This window comes from Dendropsophus ebraccatus, chromosome 1, assembly GCF_027789765.1.
Source record: "Dendropsophus ebraccatus isolate aDenEbr1 chromosome 1, aDenEbr1.pat, whole genome shotgun sequence".
NCBI classification, from domain to species: domain Eukaryota; kingdom Metazoa; phylum Chordata; class Amphibia; order Anura; family Hylidae; genus Dendropsophus; species Dendropsophus ebraccatus.
This window is the reverse complement of record NC_091454.1, coordinates 133699510-133716346: the sequence shown is the minus strand read 5'-3', so window position 1 is coordinate 133716346 and position 16837 is coordinate 133699510. Positions and strand designations below refer to the sequence as shown.

Sequence of the window (16837 nt, the reverse complement as noted above, 5' to 3'; positions counted from 1 at the left end):
CCGGAGTGCCGCAGTGTTTTACCTTCTGTACACAGCCGTACATAGGTGGTTCTCCTGTGTGTGCTGCTGGCACCCACCTACCAACATTGGACATTCAGAGTGCCGTCCTGATTATACCTGATTGATATATATATATATATATATCAATCAGGTATATGAATTTTTGTTTGGTGGAAAAATTTGATGTGGTTAAATTTGAGGTAGATTTATTTAAAGCTGTGCGCAAAATGAGTCTTAAAAAATTCTTTGCTAATAAACCTCCAAACACGATACCTAAATTACCTGGAGAAATACCAGCCCAGGTAGGTCTGTTGGGATTCAGTTCTCTTATGGACGTACCAGCTGATATTATAGAGGGGATATGTTTGCTGTCAAGCCTAGTGGATGGTGATATTGCCGTGCCTCCAGTAGAACTTGACAGCGATTTTAAAGGGGGTCGGAAATCGACCTTTTGTCCTCCTATTCAACCAGGGGGTACGTTAGTTTTATTTTCTACTATGGTGTCTAAAGATGTAAAATCTCTTATATATCCCACAGATAATCCCAACCTGACTATGGGGGAATCTAAGGCACTGTCTTGGCTACGTAGCCGCACTGATTTGATCTGCAAGAGGGCAGATAAAGAAGGCAATGTCATTATTATGCACATGGACTACTATCTCCATGAAGCCGATAGATTACTTAGCGACTCCTCTGTCTACTTGCAGCTCAAAGAAGCCCCAACTACAAAATTTCTCAGTCAACTGCAAACACTACTACGTACCCAGGTAGAAAAAGGAGTTATTTCTAAACGTACTGTAGAGAAATTGCTACCTGAATTCCCAAAAGAGCCATCCTGGTACTTTCTCCCAAAAGTCCATAAATCACTCACTCATCCTCCTGGACGCCCCGTTGTGGCAGGGATAGGATCAGTGACAGAAAGTTTGTCCAAGTACTTGGATTGGCTTCTGCGTCCCACCTTACTGAGTATACCCACGTACTTGAAAGACTCAGGTGATTTCTTGAAGGCTCTAGGAAGTGTTACATGGCAGGATGGTTATGCCATGGCCTCCATTGATGTGGAGAGCCTGTACACCCGCATCCCTCAAGATTCGGGTGTACAGGCGATCCAGGAGGTCCTGGCAGGATTAGGGAAACTGGAGTCCTGTATAAGCTTTATTAGTGAATCATTGGATTTTGTACTGAGTCATAATGCCTTCAAATTTAACAACAAATGGTATAAACAGATATCGGGGGTGGCAATGGGGACACCAGTGGCTTGTTCAGTAGCTAATTTATTCTTAGCAATTTTCGAAAAGCGTTACATTTTTTCTATGACTAACCCCTTCATCCAATACATTGTGACACTTCTTAGATTTATGGACGACGTGTTCATTATTTGGTCCGGTACTAAAGAGCAGTTCTTTTTATTTGTAGATTACTTAAATGCAGGAAACAAAATGAACATGGCCTTCACCTAAGTATTTGGGGGTGATAATCTGGATTTTCTTGATGTGAGGGTAGAGATTAAAGATGGTAGCATTACTACTTCAGGCTTCCGTAAAGCCACAGCTACAAATGCTCTTCTTCATTATGATAGCTACCATCTTCCTCACATCAAGAGATCCATACCATATAGCCAGTTTTTAAGGCTAAGACGTCTGAATAGCAGTGAGGATGGTCTTGAGAAACAGGCAGCGGAGCTTTCAAAACGCTTTATAGCCAGGAAATATCCCCCAACAATAGTTAGAGAGGGCTGGGAGAGAGCAAAAAGTACGACACAATATACTAGCAACAAGGAGACTACAGAGAACGCCAGCCGGTTCGTATTTACCTTTACCCATACTCCAATGGATAAAACTATACAGCAAGTAATCAGACGCCATTGGCACCTGATTAAAAATGACCATGACCTAGCAGAGACAGCTAAACGATTACCTCTTTTTTCTCTTACAGACGAACTCACACTATAGGTGATAGACTTCGACATAGTGGACAACAAAAGGAAAGGACATGGCTCCATAGAAATCCCCTTTTTGGTAACTTTAAATGTGGCCACTGTTCACACTGCTTCTCTAATGCTTGCCTTAAATTTGTACGTGTTGGAGGAGTAGAATGGGAAATTAGACAATTTCTGACATGCAAATCCAAATATGTGGTTTATGCCCTTCTATGTACATGTGGAGCCTTCTATATAGGCAAAACCATTCGCAATCTACATGTACGTTTTAGGGAACATGTTCATTCCATAAGATCAGGTTCCGGCTCCCCCAGAGTAATTTCACATATTAGAGAGTTACATGGTGGTGACATCTCCTGTCTTAAATTTATATGTCTCGAAATGGTACCGCCCAATAAGAACGGAGGTGATCGGCACAAGGCATTGCTCAGGACCGAGACCTCCTGGATTATACGGACGGGAGCCATGGGACCGGCAGGTCTAAATGATAGAATGGAAAATAGCTCACTACGCATAGCTTGTAGTGAGCTATATAGGCTGCGCCTGATGACTTAATCATTGTGAGCCAGTCGAAGCGCAGTAGCGCGAAACGATCGTCGCTCCTCTCCTGTCGAATGCACTTGTTTGTTGCTCTGTATCTGCCCTGTAATAAAGCATCATTTTTAAGGATCTGGTGAGTGCCACTATATGCTTTCTACTTGTGCCGATATATATATATACACACAGACACACACACATTTCCCCTCAGGCTGTGCTCCCGTACTGCATTTTAGATAACAAATTAGTTTTACCAAATGGCCAACAGCAAAAAAGTAAAAGAATATTATCCAGACATGTCAAAAGTTTAGATTGCACTTGGCTTCAGTCCTGAGACCAGCGGAAATCACTATTCATCTCATGGTCTACTTCCCGCCTGGCCACAATATCCTACTCATTCACCCTTAAGATTGTAATGCAGCGAATAAGTCGGATATGGTGGCCATAACTAGTGATGGCATCTCTAGACGGTGTATCAATATTGAAATTAAAGACACTCGCTTTTAGGAAACAAATCAAAGGAAAAAAAAAATCACCTTTTTCTTATAAATACACAAATCTCTTACTATTAGGACCCACAAGTTCTCCTCATTATGAATTTTTTTTTACCCTTTTTTTAAGATAGTAAAATAGCTGTTAATCTCACACGTCTGTACATATGGATGGTACATATGCATCTCTGTGCTTTCCTCTTCATCACACATGTAATAAGATTTACCAGCTGCTTTTTTTTGGACATTAATGTCATTTATTGGTGACTTGCTGCTAGTTGAACATGCTCTTGGCGAGCTGTTCTTAGCATCACACTGTATGCAGCTTGTTCATTTGCATGCAATGCCATAGTCTAATAAGCATTTTTGTACACATTTCTCCCGCAGATGAGATGATGCAATTGCTTGTGAGAAAATCTGGCTTCTTTATGTTGTTAGTTATGATAGATCTCCATTTAGAACGTTTGACTTCATGCCCCCAACCATTTGTGTAAGATCAGAGTAATGGTCAGAAGGGACTCGGCCCATGACCTTTAAGTCTCAGTGGGAGAGGCTAACTGTCTTTTTCTGTAATGATTTTGTGCATTTAACATGGATTTTTCCGACAAACCGAGCACATCATTGTGGGATTTTTTCCCCCCTTTTACTTGTTACTGGCTGTTTCTGACAATAACAAATCTTTCTTTAATGATTATGGTTAGTTGAAAAAAGAGACAGTATTTGATAAACAGATTTTACAGGAATAGACAAATATGGCTGATCTTTTCCAGCAACAGACAGCTCCTGTCTGTGGGTTGCTTTTGGTATTGCAGCTCAGCCCTGTTTTATGAAAATTGGTGTGATCTGCACTACAGCTGATGCACTTTTTTTTTTTTTTGTGAAGAAATGCAGCTGATCCTTTTCCAGTGCTGTGTAACATTTGCCCAAATCTTTACCCTAACCATTACTCTTTTTTTTGCACTTGTTTACTTCTACTAATAACTTCCAACTGTCTCAGGCTCATGCCAGTCTCCGTTTACAGAAGCATTCTAGTAATTCTGTCTTGGCTTTTATAATGGAGAATGGGCTATTATTAGAGAATAATATATTTGTGTTGGGCTCTGGTGGATACAGAATTATGAGTTGTCTTCCATCTCAATTACTACTTCCTCTCTGATATGGTTATCCCTAATGCAGCCAACATTACCCATGGTACCCTTGACCTACTGGGACCAGTGGGAACAGAGGGCCATCACACTGCACTTGCTCAATTGGGAAGATCAATGACAGAATCTCACCTCGCAGAACCACAGTTCCCTAGCTCACACTGTAAAGTCTCAATGTATTCTTATGTGAATGAGCTTTAGCTTTCTCTCTGGCCATCTGCTTGTGATAGGCTTCTCCATGTCAGCTTTTGCAAGCAGGAGACAGGGGAGATAAGTGTAAAGCTGCACCTTATAGAATACATCCAGGCTATGCACACTACATATATAGATATTATAGACAGTGTAAGTGATGGGACTTTATAGCTGTCCAGTTCCTTATTGTACAGAAACACCTGCTATATCACAGCACTCCTGGTCTAAGATTGAACTGGTATCTTCAGCATTGATCTATGTACAGTTTGAGGGGAAGGGGGGTGTATAGCGAAACAAATAGGGAACGGATTATTGAAGAGGGGAGGTGTCTAAGGGTGCCTTTACACAGAGAGATTTATCTGACGGATTTTTGAAGCCAAAGCCAGGAACAGACTATTAACAGGGAACAGGTCATAAAGGAAAGACTGAGACTTCTCCTCTTTCTAAGTCCATTCCTGGCTTTGGCTTCAAAAATCTGTCAGATAAATCTATCTGTGTAAAGGCATCCTAAGAGCTACCAGGAGGGAATTGATAGATGCTGATTTAATCCTGTAGTTTATTGTCAGCTTCACACACAGAAGACAGACCTCTTGTCAGTGCATGATCTTTAGTGGTAGGGATACAGCTGCAATTATAAAAAAAAGTTTCAAATGTATAAATGTAGAATAACGGAAAATAACAAATTGCATTGCTAGAATACTGCTGGTCAGTAAGTAATGTATATCCAAAATAAAAATTGACAGCATGCTTCTGTATATTTGTATCCTACTACCTCTAATTTCCTATTGTATCTACTTCCCAAATATTAAATCCCTTGAACAAAGGTATTTTCTTTTTTGGAGGACAGAGGAAAATAAAGGAATAGGCAACATGGCCAGGAAGTTTACACTTTGAAAAAAGTCTTGTGCGTATGAGACCTTTCTCTGAAACAGCACTGGGTGGAGTTTGCAGACTAGAGGTGACACCACTGCATTAAAATGTGTTGGCACAGGTACCCCTTTTAGGGTGGTGCCCTCTGCCAGAGTGGGGAAAGAAGAGAAGACGGCAGAGTAGGCCAAATGTTAGGTGTGTGTAGGGTGAGGGCTGAGTGGCTCCAGACGGTCCCGCTCAGCCGATTAGTGACTGCGGCAGGGCCTTGCACTGATTGGCTGAGCAGGACTGATGGGAGCCAGGAGCCTCAGATGCAGCCGCAGCGCCAAGCAGGTAACATATGCTGCAGCCCGTGGGGCCAGCGTTACATACTCACAGCAGAATGAAAATTCCGCTGCCGGTATGTAACCCCGTTGAAGATCATAGTACCAGGATTCGCAGCGGATTTTGTACGGATCTGGTACGTGTGAAGCTACCCTGAGGAGTATTTACTTTGCTGCGCTTTATCAAATGATTGTATACATTTTTTTTGCCTATTTTCCTTTTGTATCCTATATTTTCCCAGTCTTTAGTGTACTTAGAAACATCTTTGCTTCCCTTGTTTTGTGTCTCCTTGGTATTTTGGTATTTAATAGTTAATTCAAAGCGTTTCCTCAGTAAAACTGGGCTGCTGTTTCTGAATTTAGAAATCACTTCATCACCTTTTATGTGATAAATGTTAAAGCCGACACATTTCTTTCTGTGTCTATATGAGTGCCATCTTGATAGATAGTCCTCCCACATCAAAAGCTATAATCTGATTTATGTAAGGCTCTGAACGTGGCAAATCAGATTGCAGCAGAAAAGTTACAGGGGACCTGCTCTTTGCACTCTGCAATAGTGTCGCTAGAGGGTTTACATTTATTTACAGATCTAAAATGTAACATGTTACCATCTGCTGTGTAATGTTGCCTTCTTGCCGACATGCTCTTTATTGTGTTGCTGCAGCTCGAATGTCTTTTAAGACCACCACTGTTTAAATATGAATGGAGACACTAGGAATGTTTACAGCATTGTTAATAAAAACAATTGAAACTTGTATTTGCACTATTTTAATGTATTGTGTTCAGCAGGATGGCGTGTATGTATCTTGATTCAGCAAGGCGCACATTGATGAACTTTGTAGTGTGAGAGGGGACCAGCACTTATAGCTCCTCTGTCACACTTACTACTGGTCTGTAACTGCACGGCTGGGTTTGCCTCCTCTCACAAGTGGGCACGCACTTTAGAGGAAGATCATTGAATAGGGAAGATTTCATAGGCTTTCTTTTTGATAGTCTTCAGGAGGATAGCAGTAGGTCCATCTGAACGCTTTCAGACAGCTTTGTGCAGTTGTGGTGTGTTTTTGCCTTAGTACATCTTTCACACATTGTTGCCATTGTTTTTCCGAAATTGCAGCAAAAAATGCTGATACTTTACAAGGATTATGCAGATGTCAGTAAAACTATGCATCTTTATAGCTATTTGCATAACCTTGGTAAAATAACACTAAATTTCCCCATGATTTTAGAAAACTTGTGAGAAAATTGGGCTAAAACTGCAATGTGTATTCAGTCTTGAATTGGGGGGGGGGGGGGGGGGGGAATAGTACATGGAAGACTCTGATCACTGGGGGCAGATGACAGTACATGAGGGGCTGCAATCAATGAGGGAGGGGGTTGTAGATCTAGTCGACAAGCAGAGTTCACTAATAAACTCTTGAGATGAGAAGGATGCATTGGGGAGGAGCTGGCATCCACAGCTGGAGGAGAGTACAGTACCCGAGGGGCACTAACTATAAGGGTAGCTTCACTCGTACCGGATCCACAGCGGATTTCACGCTGCGACTTTGTGGCCCCGAGCCGCGGCTGTGTGTGACGCTCCCGGCTCCTTATCAGCCAATCAGGCATCACTGATTGGCTGATGGTTTGTTTTTTTTCCTTTTTTCTCTCTCTCCCATTTACAGCCAAGCATTTGAAGTATAAAATATGTAATTGTGCATGTAGCGCCACCTATTGCACCTCTCCTGTTGAACTTTGATACAGCAGCCAAAATGATCCCGTGGGTTGTGGCCATCAAATATTCTTTTACCTCCTGCTTGGCCAACTGTGAATTTAAATTGAATTTTATATACAGTATGTAGAACTTGAAGTCTATACTTTTCCTAACTGCCCTTGTAATACGCAGTTCCCTGCCAGAGAAGTCTATTCCATTTTATTTTTTTTAATATGGTGAACAACCATATTTAATTTTCTTGTTAATTTTGATTTATAGTTTTTAGTATTAACTGGCTATCCTGTGGGTATCCTTCTTTATTAGTGTATTCTGTAGTACTCATGTTGAAGGTCAGAAATGTAGCAGCTGTTCGTCTTTTGACCTTTCATGCTTTTGACCTTTTCCTTTGTGTGTACCAGTCAGAATACTCATATGTTTCTCATGTTATGTGACCTTTTTCATTCTTTTCAAGTAGCCGGATTGCAATGGCACAATTCTAAAGATTCTGTGTGTGTATGTGTATGTGCATATATAATATATATATGCAAGAGCAAGAATTCGTTTAGAATAATACATCTATTACTGTTGCATAGACTGCATAGAAATACAAACTTGAAAACAGTGCAACCTATACAAATAGTAAAAACTAGCATGTGTGCTGTTTGCTCTGTCCCTTATTACGTAATGCCTGGCACTTTTAAAGGTTGTAGTTCTACAACGCCACAGTCAAAAGTCTGAGAACTTAATTTTAATTCAGATTTGAAAGGACAAATATCTAAAAACCCCAGCAAGTAATGAGTGAGGTGGCCTATCTTTTAGGCTGTGTCCGGAACACAGCTGCCAACTTGAAAGCTGCAATATTGGATCAAAGGCAGGTTTTCCCAGTGGGATTGGTAGTCATGTAGGATTGGTAGTCATGTAGCATATCAGAGAAGACAAGAATGGTCTTAGAAATTGCTGCAATGAGATTTGCAGCATTTCCTGTGATGCACAGCTTTTTGACGCATTCAGTTTGTTGAACACTGAAGCAGCCCTGAACACATTAAAATCCGCTCATGCCAGCAACGTATATATACATTCCTCGATTAAAGAGAAAGTCGCCGATAGAGAGATCCCTGGGAGGGACGAAAGTTGGACCCCCATGTCCCCATACTTGTCCCCTATCCTGTGGATAGGGGACAAGTATTTTTATATCAGCAACCACCTTTAAAATAAAAAATTGCCCAGTCGTAAGTTGTAACTTTTCCCTATCCCACTAACCTAGATTGATAGATATTTTTTTTTTCTCTGAAGAAAGTGCTAAAGGCCCTATTCCACAGAACGATTATCAGCCGTATTCGGCTGATAATCGTCCCGTAGAATAGGAGGCAACGATCAGCCGATATCGTTCTTGTCGGCTGATCATTGAAGTCGTTTTCTTTCAGCATGTTGAAAGACAAACGACTTATATAGCAGCGATCTGGTGCCGCCGCCCCGTGCAATAGGAGCGGTGGCAGCAGATCGCCGCTGTAGCCTATGGGCTGCACGGACGATCAGCGATCACCTGGGCAGCCCCCCCACAGCTCTCCCTGGACTCACCCACCCGCTGAAGCTGCGTGGAATAGCGGCAGCAGCGAGCAGGGAACGAGGAGCAAACAAGCACTCACAGCGCTCTTTGCTCCCCAGAGTCGGCCCGTGGAATAGGGGCTAAATGCTTATATTTGGGGTAGATCTTTTCATTTTTCCGTGAGCAGCAATCCTTTTCTCATACTCCACAAAGTAGCTTTATTTTTTTGTACTCATGTTGTCTGAGGGTAAAAAAAATTGTACCGTTACCTATACAGTATACTAGTTAGAGATGAGCCAATTAATTTGTAGATTCAAGCCGAGTCTGCGGTCTTAGAAGCAGGTGAGCTGAATTTGCCCTGCTAAAGCAGGATGTAGTGGGGCACTTTTTCATTGCATTTAGGAGCTACAGTATGCCTATTGCCTGTCTCCATTAAGTTTTAAAGTGTCACTGTTATAACTTTCAAAATCTAAATCAGCAGGGGATGTAAAGTAAAGCAAGCAAGTATTGGGGAGGGGGTTTTGTAATATTTTTAAAAACTCACAACGCGGGTCCTGGTTTTGACGAGGAAGCGACGGTACGCAGTCACCAGCGCTGGAGCGGGGAGGTAAGAGCATGTTATTTCTTTTATCTTATATCCTATAAAAATTGCTTTGTCTGGACTTCTCCTTTAAGACTTATATAAGCAATCATAAGATTGCTTATACTGATCAATGCTATGCTATTCCAAAATGTTGATCAGCATTATCAGTGCTCTTCTCATAGAGTCTGTCTGAGACAGACTCTATGGGAAGATTGACAATCCTGTAAGTATTCTTGGTCTCTCTGTCAGGGAAACTGCTTGGGTTCATGTTGTGGGGGTCCCGATCAGTCAGTGACTGGTACTTCTCCTGTCACTCACATTGTTAGATGTAGCAATCTCAATATATTCCATGGTCACCGCTGCCTGTCCTTATTCCCGGCTCCTGGCACCTTTTAACTCACTGAAGCAGCCCCGCACACGTCAAAATCCTTTCGTTGCAGGAACATATACACAGTATATACATTCCTATTGCATGGAGCCTCAGAAGTAGGAATGTATATAGCCATATGGCAGATGTGAAGGAGTTAAAGTATTGTCGTTGCTCAACCTAGCATGGGTGAAGAACATTAGTTAAAGATGTAGTACTGAACTGTGCAAAAGCACTACTAAATAGCCATGCAATGTTTCAGGGATTATTTGTAACATTGTGTGGTTATTGATGAGAAAACTGGGGGCATGGTTTGGAACGCAATCTGAACACATGTAAAAACACAGCCTTGGTGTCAAACTAAAACAAATTAAACAAAAAGTGTAAAGTTCTCACTATGTAGTTTGACAAGTTTTTTTCCCCTCCTTTTTTAATGCATCTGTATAAGGAATTAAATGGTCAAGTAAGTACATTTATTTATTTGTTTGTTTTATTGTTATATAGATTGATTTGTGACTTGTCTGTCTCTTTTGTTCCTTTTTTTCTTTTTGGGAGTTCTGTATTTACCTGCTCTTTTCATTCTAGGCTAAGAAGCTGGAAGAAAAGGAACGTGAGCTCAAAAGGCAGGATGAATACTATAAGGAGCAGCTGGCCAGATTGGAAGAGAGAGTAAGTGTGGGTGAGGAAAAGGAATAAAGGTGTATAGATCTCTACAAACATGTTGGCTGTGTTTTTTTTTTTTTTTTTGTTTTAGTGTTTTCTATGTAAATTGATCTTTTCTTTTTTTTAAACTAACTTTTGACATGTCATCAGACATATAAAAAGTTATTGATCAGAGTGGGTCTTCCTGACACCCACTCTGATCAAAAGATATAGCCAGGCAAAGATATCGGCAGCACGATTCAGTCCCTGGCCAACAGCGCCATCCCTATAGAATTCTGTGGGAATTTTACACGTTCTCAGCCCCTGGCATGGAATAGGATCACACTGCCATGATCTTTCCCCCGCTATATCTCTTGATGAAAGTGGGTGTCAACAGTGAGACCTGCTGTAATCAATAACTTTGGACATGTCTAATGAAATTTTCATGACATTGCCCATTTAAATCCTTTATGACTTTGTTACACATAACCCTTCAGAGTGGTGATAGTGATTAGAGCTCCCTCCAGATCTTTTTTATCCCCTTCATTTCAGGGGGTGAAACCAAAGCTGGCCTCTTTGCCAGCAGTATGCACACCTAGGCCTCCTTTCCTTCGCTGGCCTGTCGCTTTGTACTAGGTGATTAATTTACACATTATACTACTATAGATGGCAGGTTGAGGGGTATTAATGCATTGGATTTGCAAGGTTCACTGTGAACATAAAGAAAATGCAAACAATAATTAGTAAATTGCCAATAATATGACTAAAGGAAGGGAAAAAGTCTAGGCTGGGTGCAGCTGGCAGAGGTTGCTGCAAAGCTGAGAACTTTTGTCGTTAAGCTGTAGGGTTATGGAGGGGTTGGCGTTAAGTGCATATTCCCCAATACCCTTAGTATTGTGGTGAACCATCCATAAAGCCCCTGAAATTGTAGTTAAACCCCCCATGATGCCCTTGGTATTACAGTTGGCCGCTAATAAAAAATATAAACATGTCACTCACCTTTTTCTTGCTACAGCGCTGTCCAGGTCTTCTTCCTAGTCCTGGTGTGCTGTGCCAAAGCAGCATAGGTCTTCTTCTACAGGCGGGACGAGATGAGATGATGTCAGCATGCATGGCCTGCAGAAGAAGACGTGCGCCGCTCTATCATACATTTATCTCCGGACTTCTTGCTTCTGTATGGTAGACAGTGGTGATGCATCCATTTTAGGCATTGCCACTGACTTTACATTTGCGCCCCTAAAAATTATGCTCTGGCCCTGCAGATTGGCACTAAACCTGGCACCGGAGGTTAGGAACCCCTGATCTGCACTTCTCACAAAAAGCTAGGGATATTTGACTTGCGGGTGCAATGTATGGAAAGTGTAAAAAGTTGACACTCAAGTAATATTATATCATGAATGTAGGGCAAGTATAAACGTGCAATGGTGATTACCTTATCTCAAACAATTTGTTGAAACAAAAGCCAACAGTGGAAAATATATCAACAAAAATGTGAGTGTCTCAATAAATTTTCAAGTGCCCTTGAGCATTAATTAGAGCTAGACACTGATATCTCATGCTGTTCACAAGGCGACTTATTGTCTGCTGAGACATGGGGGTGGCCCCTTTAGGTCATTGAGGTTTGGAGTTACAAGCATCTACACAGTGACTTAGCTGATAGGATTAGGTTTTCTATGGAATTCAGGTCTGGAGAAAGTGCAGGCCACTAAATTTGAGGTACCTTAGTTTCCAGCAGCCGTTTCCTAATTGTGCGACCTTGATGAGCTGGAGCATTGTTGTCCATGAAGATGAAATTAGGCCTGTGTGGTTCATGCAGAAGCACAATCACTGGATCAATAATGTTAATCAAGTAGTTTGGGCTTGTCACTGTATGATTCACACAGTGTAGGGCAGTTCTGCTTTGACTAAACACACACCGGCCCACACTCAAACACCACCTCCAAAGGCAAGAGTGGCTGATGCAAAGCACTCTTTGTGACGTCTCCTAAATTAGTGAACAACACAGAGGCCAACAGCTTCCTCTTTCAAGATAAAAGGAGAGAGCAGTGCATCAGAAACATTCAGAGGGTCCAAAAAGGCATTTAATATTTTTAAAGCTTTTATGAAAAAGCCCTGAATGCACCAAATGGCCTTATTCACATATGGCTAAAATACTATTTCATATCAACAAAGTGCTGTAATTAATGGCATTAAAAGCACCACGTGCCTCTTGGTTATGTCCCCTAAAAGGATCGATTAGCTGGTTAGGATGCTATCCTGCTGATAGATTTTCTTTAACAACAAGAACAGCTTTTAATGCCAAATAAATTAGGTTTACAATAACAGAACACGACACCTCTGGATCACATAAACACCGTTATTATTGCTTAATGCAGTCGGTAGTTCTTTAGCAATCAGGATGGTACCCTGTAAACCTCACCTCACTAACTGATCGGTTTTAATTTGTAATCACAGCCCCTCCAGATCTTTGACCGCTATTCACCCCTCCCCTACGTTATTTTTCTTTTCTTTTTTTTTTTTTTGTTTCTTCTTCCCAGGGTAGGCTGACATCCCTTCACTGAAGACTGCTTGATATTATAAATGTGACAGCCATCATCTGCCTGTGAACGTGTATAATAATTTCTCCTCATAAGGAGCTGGCTGAACTGACACTAATCTGTTCTCTTGTCATCTCCCTTTATTATTATTGCTTCTGCTTTTTCTCCTCTTAGCACAATATAGGAAGCATCTAATTGGAAAAACCAAAGTAATCAAAAAGTCAATTAATCATATAGATGAGCTGTGACACTTAGTGATGCAATCACCAGGAACACATTGCCAGATAGTTGGCAAGGTATTAGAAAGTGCCTTTTAATTTGCTCATGATGTGAAGATTTCCATGACATTTACTGAAGGATAAGTGGCCTTGACACACTTCTTATTGACTGTTAATAATCAGATAATCCATTTCTAAATGTGGATTGTGTTACATTATAAATGTTTTACATTTTTGCTACTTCAGTTTCTTTGTTTTACTTGGCTTTGCTGAAAAATACCTGTTTTTTTTTCTCTGACAGGACTGTGTACAATCATTTTAACAAAATTTTGTACTATCATAGCAATGTGTCAGAAGTTTATATTGTTCGGGGTCCGGGGGCAAAGCTCTACCCCTTAATCTCCATTGTCAATGGAATTATAGTGGAAGTTTATGGAACTTTTGGCAATTCTGCATATTCGAAGTCCCTTAAACCTCCAATATAACTATACACTGCTCACTGTAGCTATTTAGAGCAGATATGAGGGTGCAGAGCATGTGCTGTGAGCCGATCTACCTCTTTGTTCTAATGTTCGGTGGAGGTCTCAGCTCTTGGATCCCCACTTATACAGACGTCTGACATATCACTATGTGCAAGGGGCATTGAGGATGAAGGTAAAAAAAAAACAGACAGAAATACCGTGTGGGAACATAGCTTAAAACTGCATGAGAACAGCGTTGAGGTTAAAGGTAAAGAGACATATCTTCATCCTCAATGCCCTGTGAGGAGTAAAGAGCTATCAGCAGGTTAGATTCATCTAACCTGTTGATAGTTCCCTTTTAAAGGACAACTCCCACAAAATTTTTTTTTTTGCTTATTCAACACAAATTACAAACTTATATAACTTTGTAATGTGGTTTAATACCACTTTCTCCCTCCCCATTGTTTACATCAAGTTTTTATGTTAAAATATTTTTTAAACATTTTTGGTGATGATTTTACGAATTTTTGGTGATGATTTTACCTATCTACAGTCATGGCCAAAAGTTCTGAGAATGATACAAATATTAATTTTACAAAGTCTACTGCTTCAGTTTTTAAAATGGCAATTTGAATATACTCCAGAATGTTATAAAGAGTGATCAGCTTAACAGCAATTACTTGCAAAGTCAATATTTGCCTAGAAAATGAACTTTATTCCCCAAAACACATTTCAACATCATTGCAGCCCTGCCTTAAAAGGACCAGCTAACATCGTTTCAGTGATTGCTCTATTAATACAGGTGTGGGTGTTGATGAGTACAGCGCTGGAGATCAATCTGTCATGATTAAGTAAGAATGACCCCACTGGACACTTTAAAAGGAGGCTGGTGCTTGGCATCATTGTTTCTCTTCTGTTAACCATGGTTATCTCAAAAGAAACAGGTGCAGTCATCATTGTACTGCACAAAAATGGCGTAACAGGGAATAGTATTGCAGTTAGAAAGATTGCGCCTCAGTCAACAATCTATCGCATCATCAAGAACTTCAAGGAGAGAGGTTCCATTGTTGCCAAAAAGGCTCCAGGGCGCCCAAGAAAGACCAGCAAGTGCCAGGACCGTATCTTAAAAGTGTTCCAGCTGCGGGATCGGGCTACCAGCAGTGTAGAGCTTGCTCAGGAATGGCAGCAGGTAGGTGTGAGTGCATCTGCACGCACTGTGAGGCGGAGACTCTTGGAGCAAGGCCTGGTCTCAAGGAGGGCAGCAAAGAAGCCACTTCTCTCCAGAAAAAACATCAGGGACAGACTGATATTCTGCAAAAGGTACAGGGAGTGGACTGCTGAGGACTGGGGTAAAGTGATTTTCTCTGATGAATCCCCTTTCCGATTGTTTGGGATATCTGGAAAATGGCTTATTCGGAGAAGACAAGGTGAGCGCTACCACCAGTCTTGTCTCATGCCAACTGTAAAGCATCCTGAAACCATTCATGTGTGGGGTTGCTTCTCAGCCAAGAGAATCTGCTCTCTCACAGTCTTGCCTAAAAACACAGCCATGAATAAAGAATGGTACCAGAATGTCCTCCAAGAGCAACTTCTCCCAACCGTCCAAGAGCAGTTTGGCGATCAACAATGCCTTTTCCAGCATGATGGAGCACCTTGCCATAAAGCAAAGGTGATAACAAATGGCTCAGGGAACAAAATATAGAGATTTTGGGTCCATGGCCTGGAAACTCCCTAGATCTTAATCCCATTGAGAACTTGTGGTCAATCATCAAGAGACAGGTGGAAAACAAAAACCAACAAATTCTGAATAAATGCAAGCATTGATTGTGCAAGAATGGACTGCTATCAGTCAGGATTTGGTCCAGAAGTTGATTGAGAGCATGCCAGGGAGAATTGCAGAGCAAAAAAGAAAAAAAGCCAGCTTACTGCCTCAACCTTGGCCTCCCAGCACGGGCTCCCGCTCCAACAACGTAGGTACAGACAGCACAGGAAAAACGAGTCCAGCTCCCGGCCAGGTGAATGCAAATCGAGCTGTTTATTGACACCTTGACACCGTGCACACACTGCGGCAACCCCCCCAAAAAGACACCAACGCGTTTCAGTTGCCCACCGCAACCTTAATCATGGCCATGATTAAGGTTGCGGTGGGCAACTGAAACGCGTTGGCGTCTTTTTGGGGGGGTTGCCGCAGTGTGTGCATGGTGTCAAGGTGTCAATAAACAGCTCGATTTGCATTCACCTGGCCGGGAGCTGGACTCGTTATTCCTGTGATGTCAGAATTGCAGAGTTCCTGAAGAAGAAGGGTCAACACTGCAAATATTGACTTGCTGCATTAACTCATTCTGTCAATATAAGCTTTTGCAATTATATTTCATGTGTATATATATATATATATATATATATATATATATATATATAATCATGTGAAAATATAATATTTGTGTCATTCTCAAAACTTTGGGCCATGACTATATTATAAAAATAATTCTTAAATATTCCAGTGAATTCATTCTGGCCTAGGCTTAAAACTAAGTTGAGACGTTCTGTTCTGTCTGTGATTAGAGAAATGTAAAAATCCTTGGCGGGCAAGGGATCAGGTGGAAAAAATATAGAAGCTATTTCTCCTGGCTTCCTGCATTTTCATGTCCTGGCAGTAAAATTCCCTCTCAGCCAGCCAGTGACTGCAGCTGTGTCACTCCCCAATCACTGACGGGCTGGGCAGGCATGAGCCAGGACATGACATTGCAGGACCGGGTTCTGCAGGAGACTAGTGGGGGTCCTTGCACGAGAACAGGTAAGCATAGCTTCTTTCTTATGTTTCCCCCACCCCTTGCTGACATGTGATTTTTAAATTCCCCTGGAGTTTACCTTTAATTGTTTTTATGTCTATGAGGCTTGCCATAACGCATGTCATTAAAGGGGTTGTCCGGCGATAAAAAATTATTCACAGAATAACACACATTACAAAGTTATACAACTTTGTAATGTATGTTATGTCTGTGAATGGCCCCCTTCCCCGTGTCCCACCACCCCCACCCGTGTACCCGGAAGTGTGGTGCGCTATACATTACCTGTCGCGTGCCGACCACGGTCTCCGATCGTCAGCAGTGACGTCTTCTTCGGGAGCTTGGCGGATCTTCCCGAGTGCCGGCCGCCCTCTGCAGCGTCATCCGAAGCTCAGCCGCGATTGGCTGAGCATAACTGTGCTCAGCCAATCGCGGCTGAGCAGCTGATGACGTGGCCGTGTCATCAGCCGCTCAGCCGCGATTGGCTGAGCACAGTTATGCTCAGCCAAT

At 41.7% G+C, this 16837-nt stretch overlaps 1 protein-coding gene across 1 annotated transcript in view; it reads left to right on the top strand.

Moving 5' to 3' along the window:
- Window positions 1-16837, top strand: part of CHCHD3 (coiled-coil-helix-coiled-coil-helix domain containing 3) — a 105172-nt gene that overhangs the window by 55118 nt on the left and 33217 nt on the right. Inside the window, exon 5 of the mRNA XM_069956214.1 lies at window positions 10269-10352. Within this exon, the coding sequence (XP_069812315.1) occupies window positions 10269-10352 (84 nt within the window). The remainder of the gene's footprint in view (window positions 1-10268; window positions 10353-16837) is intronic.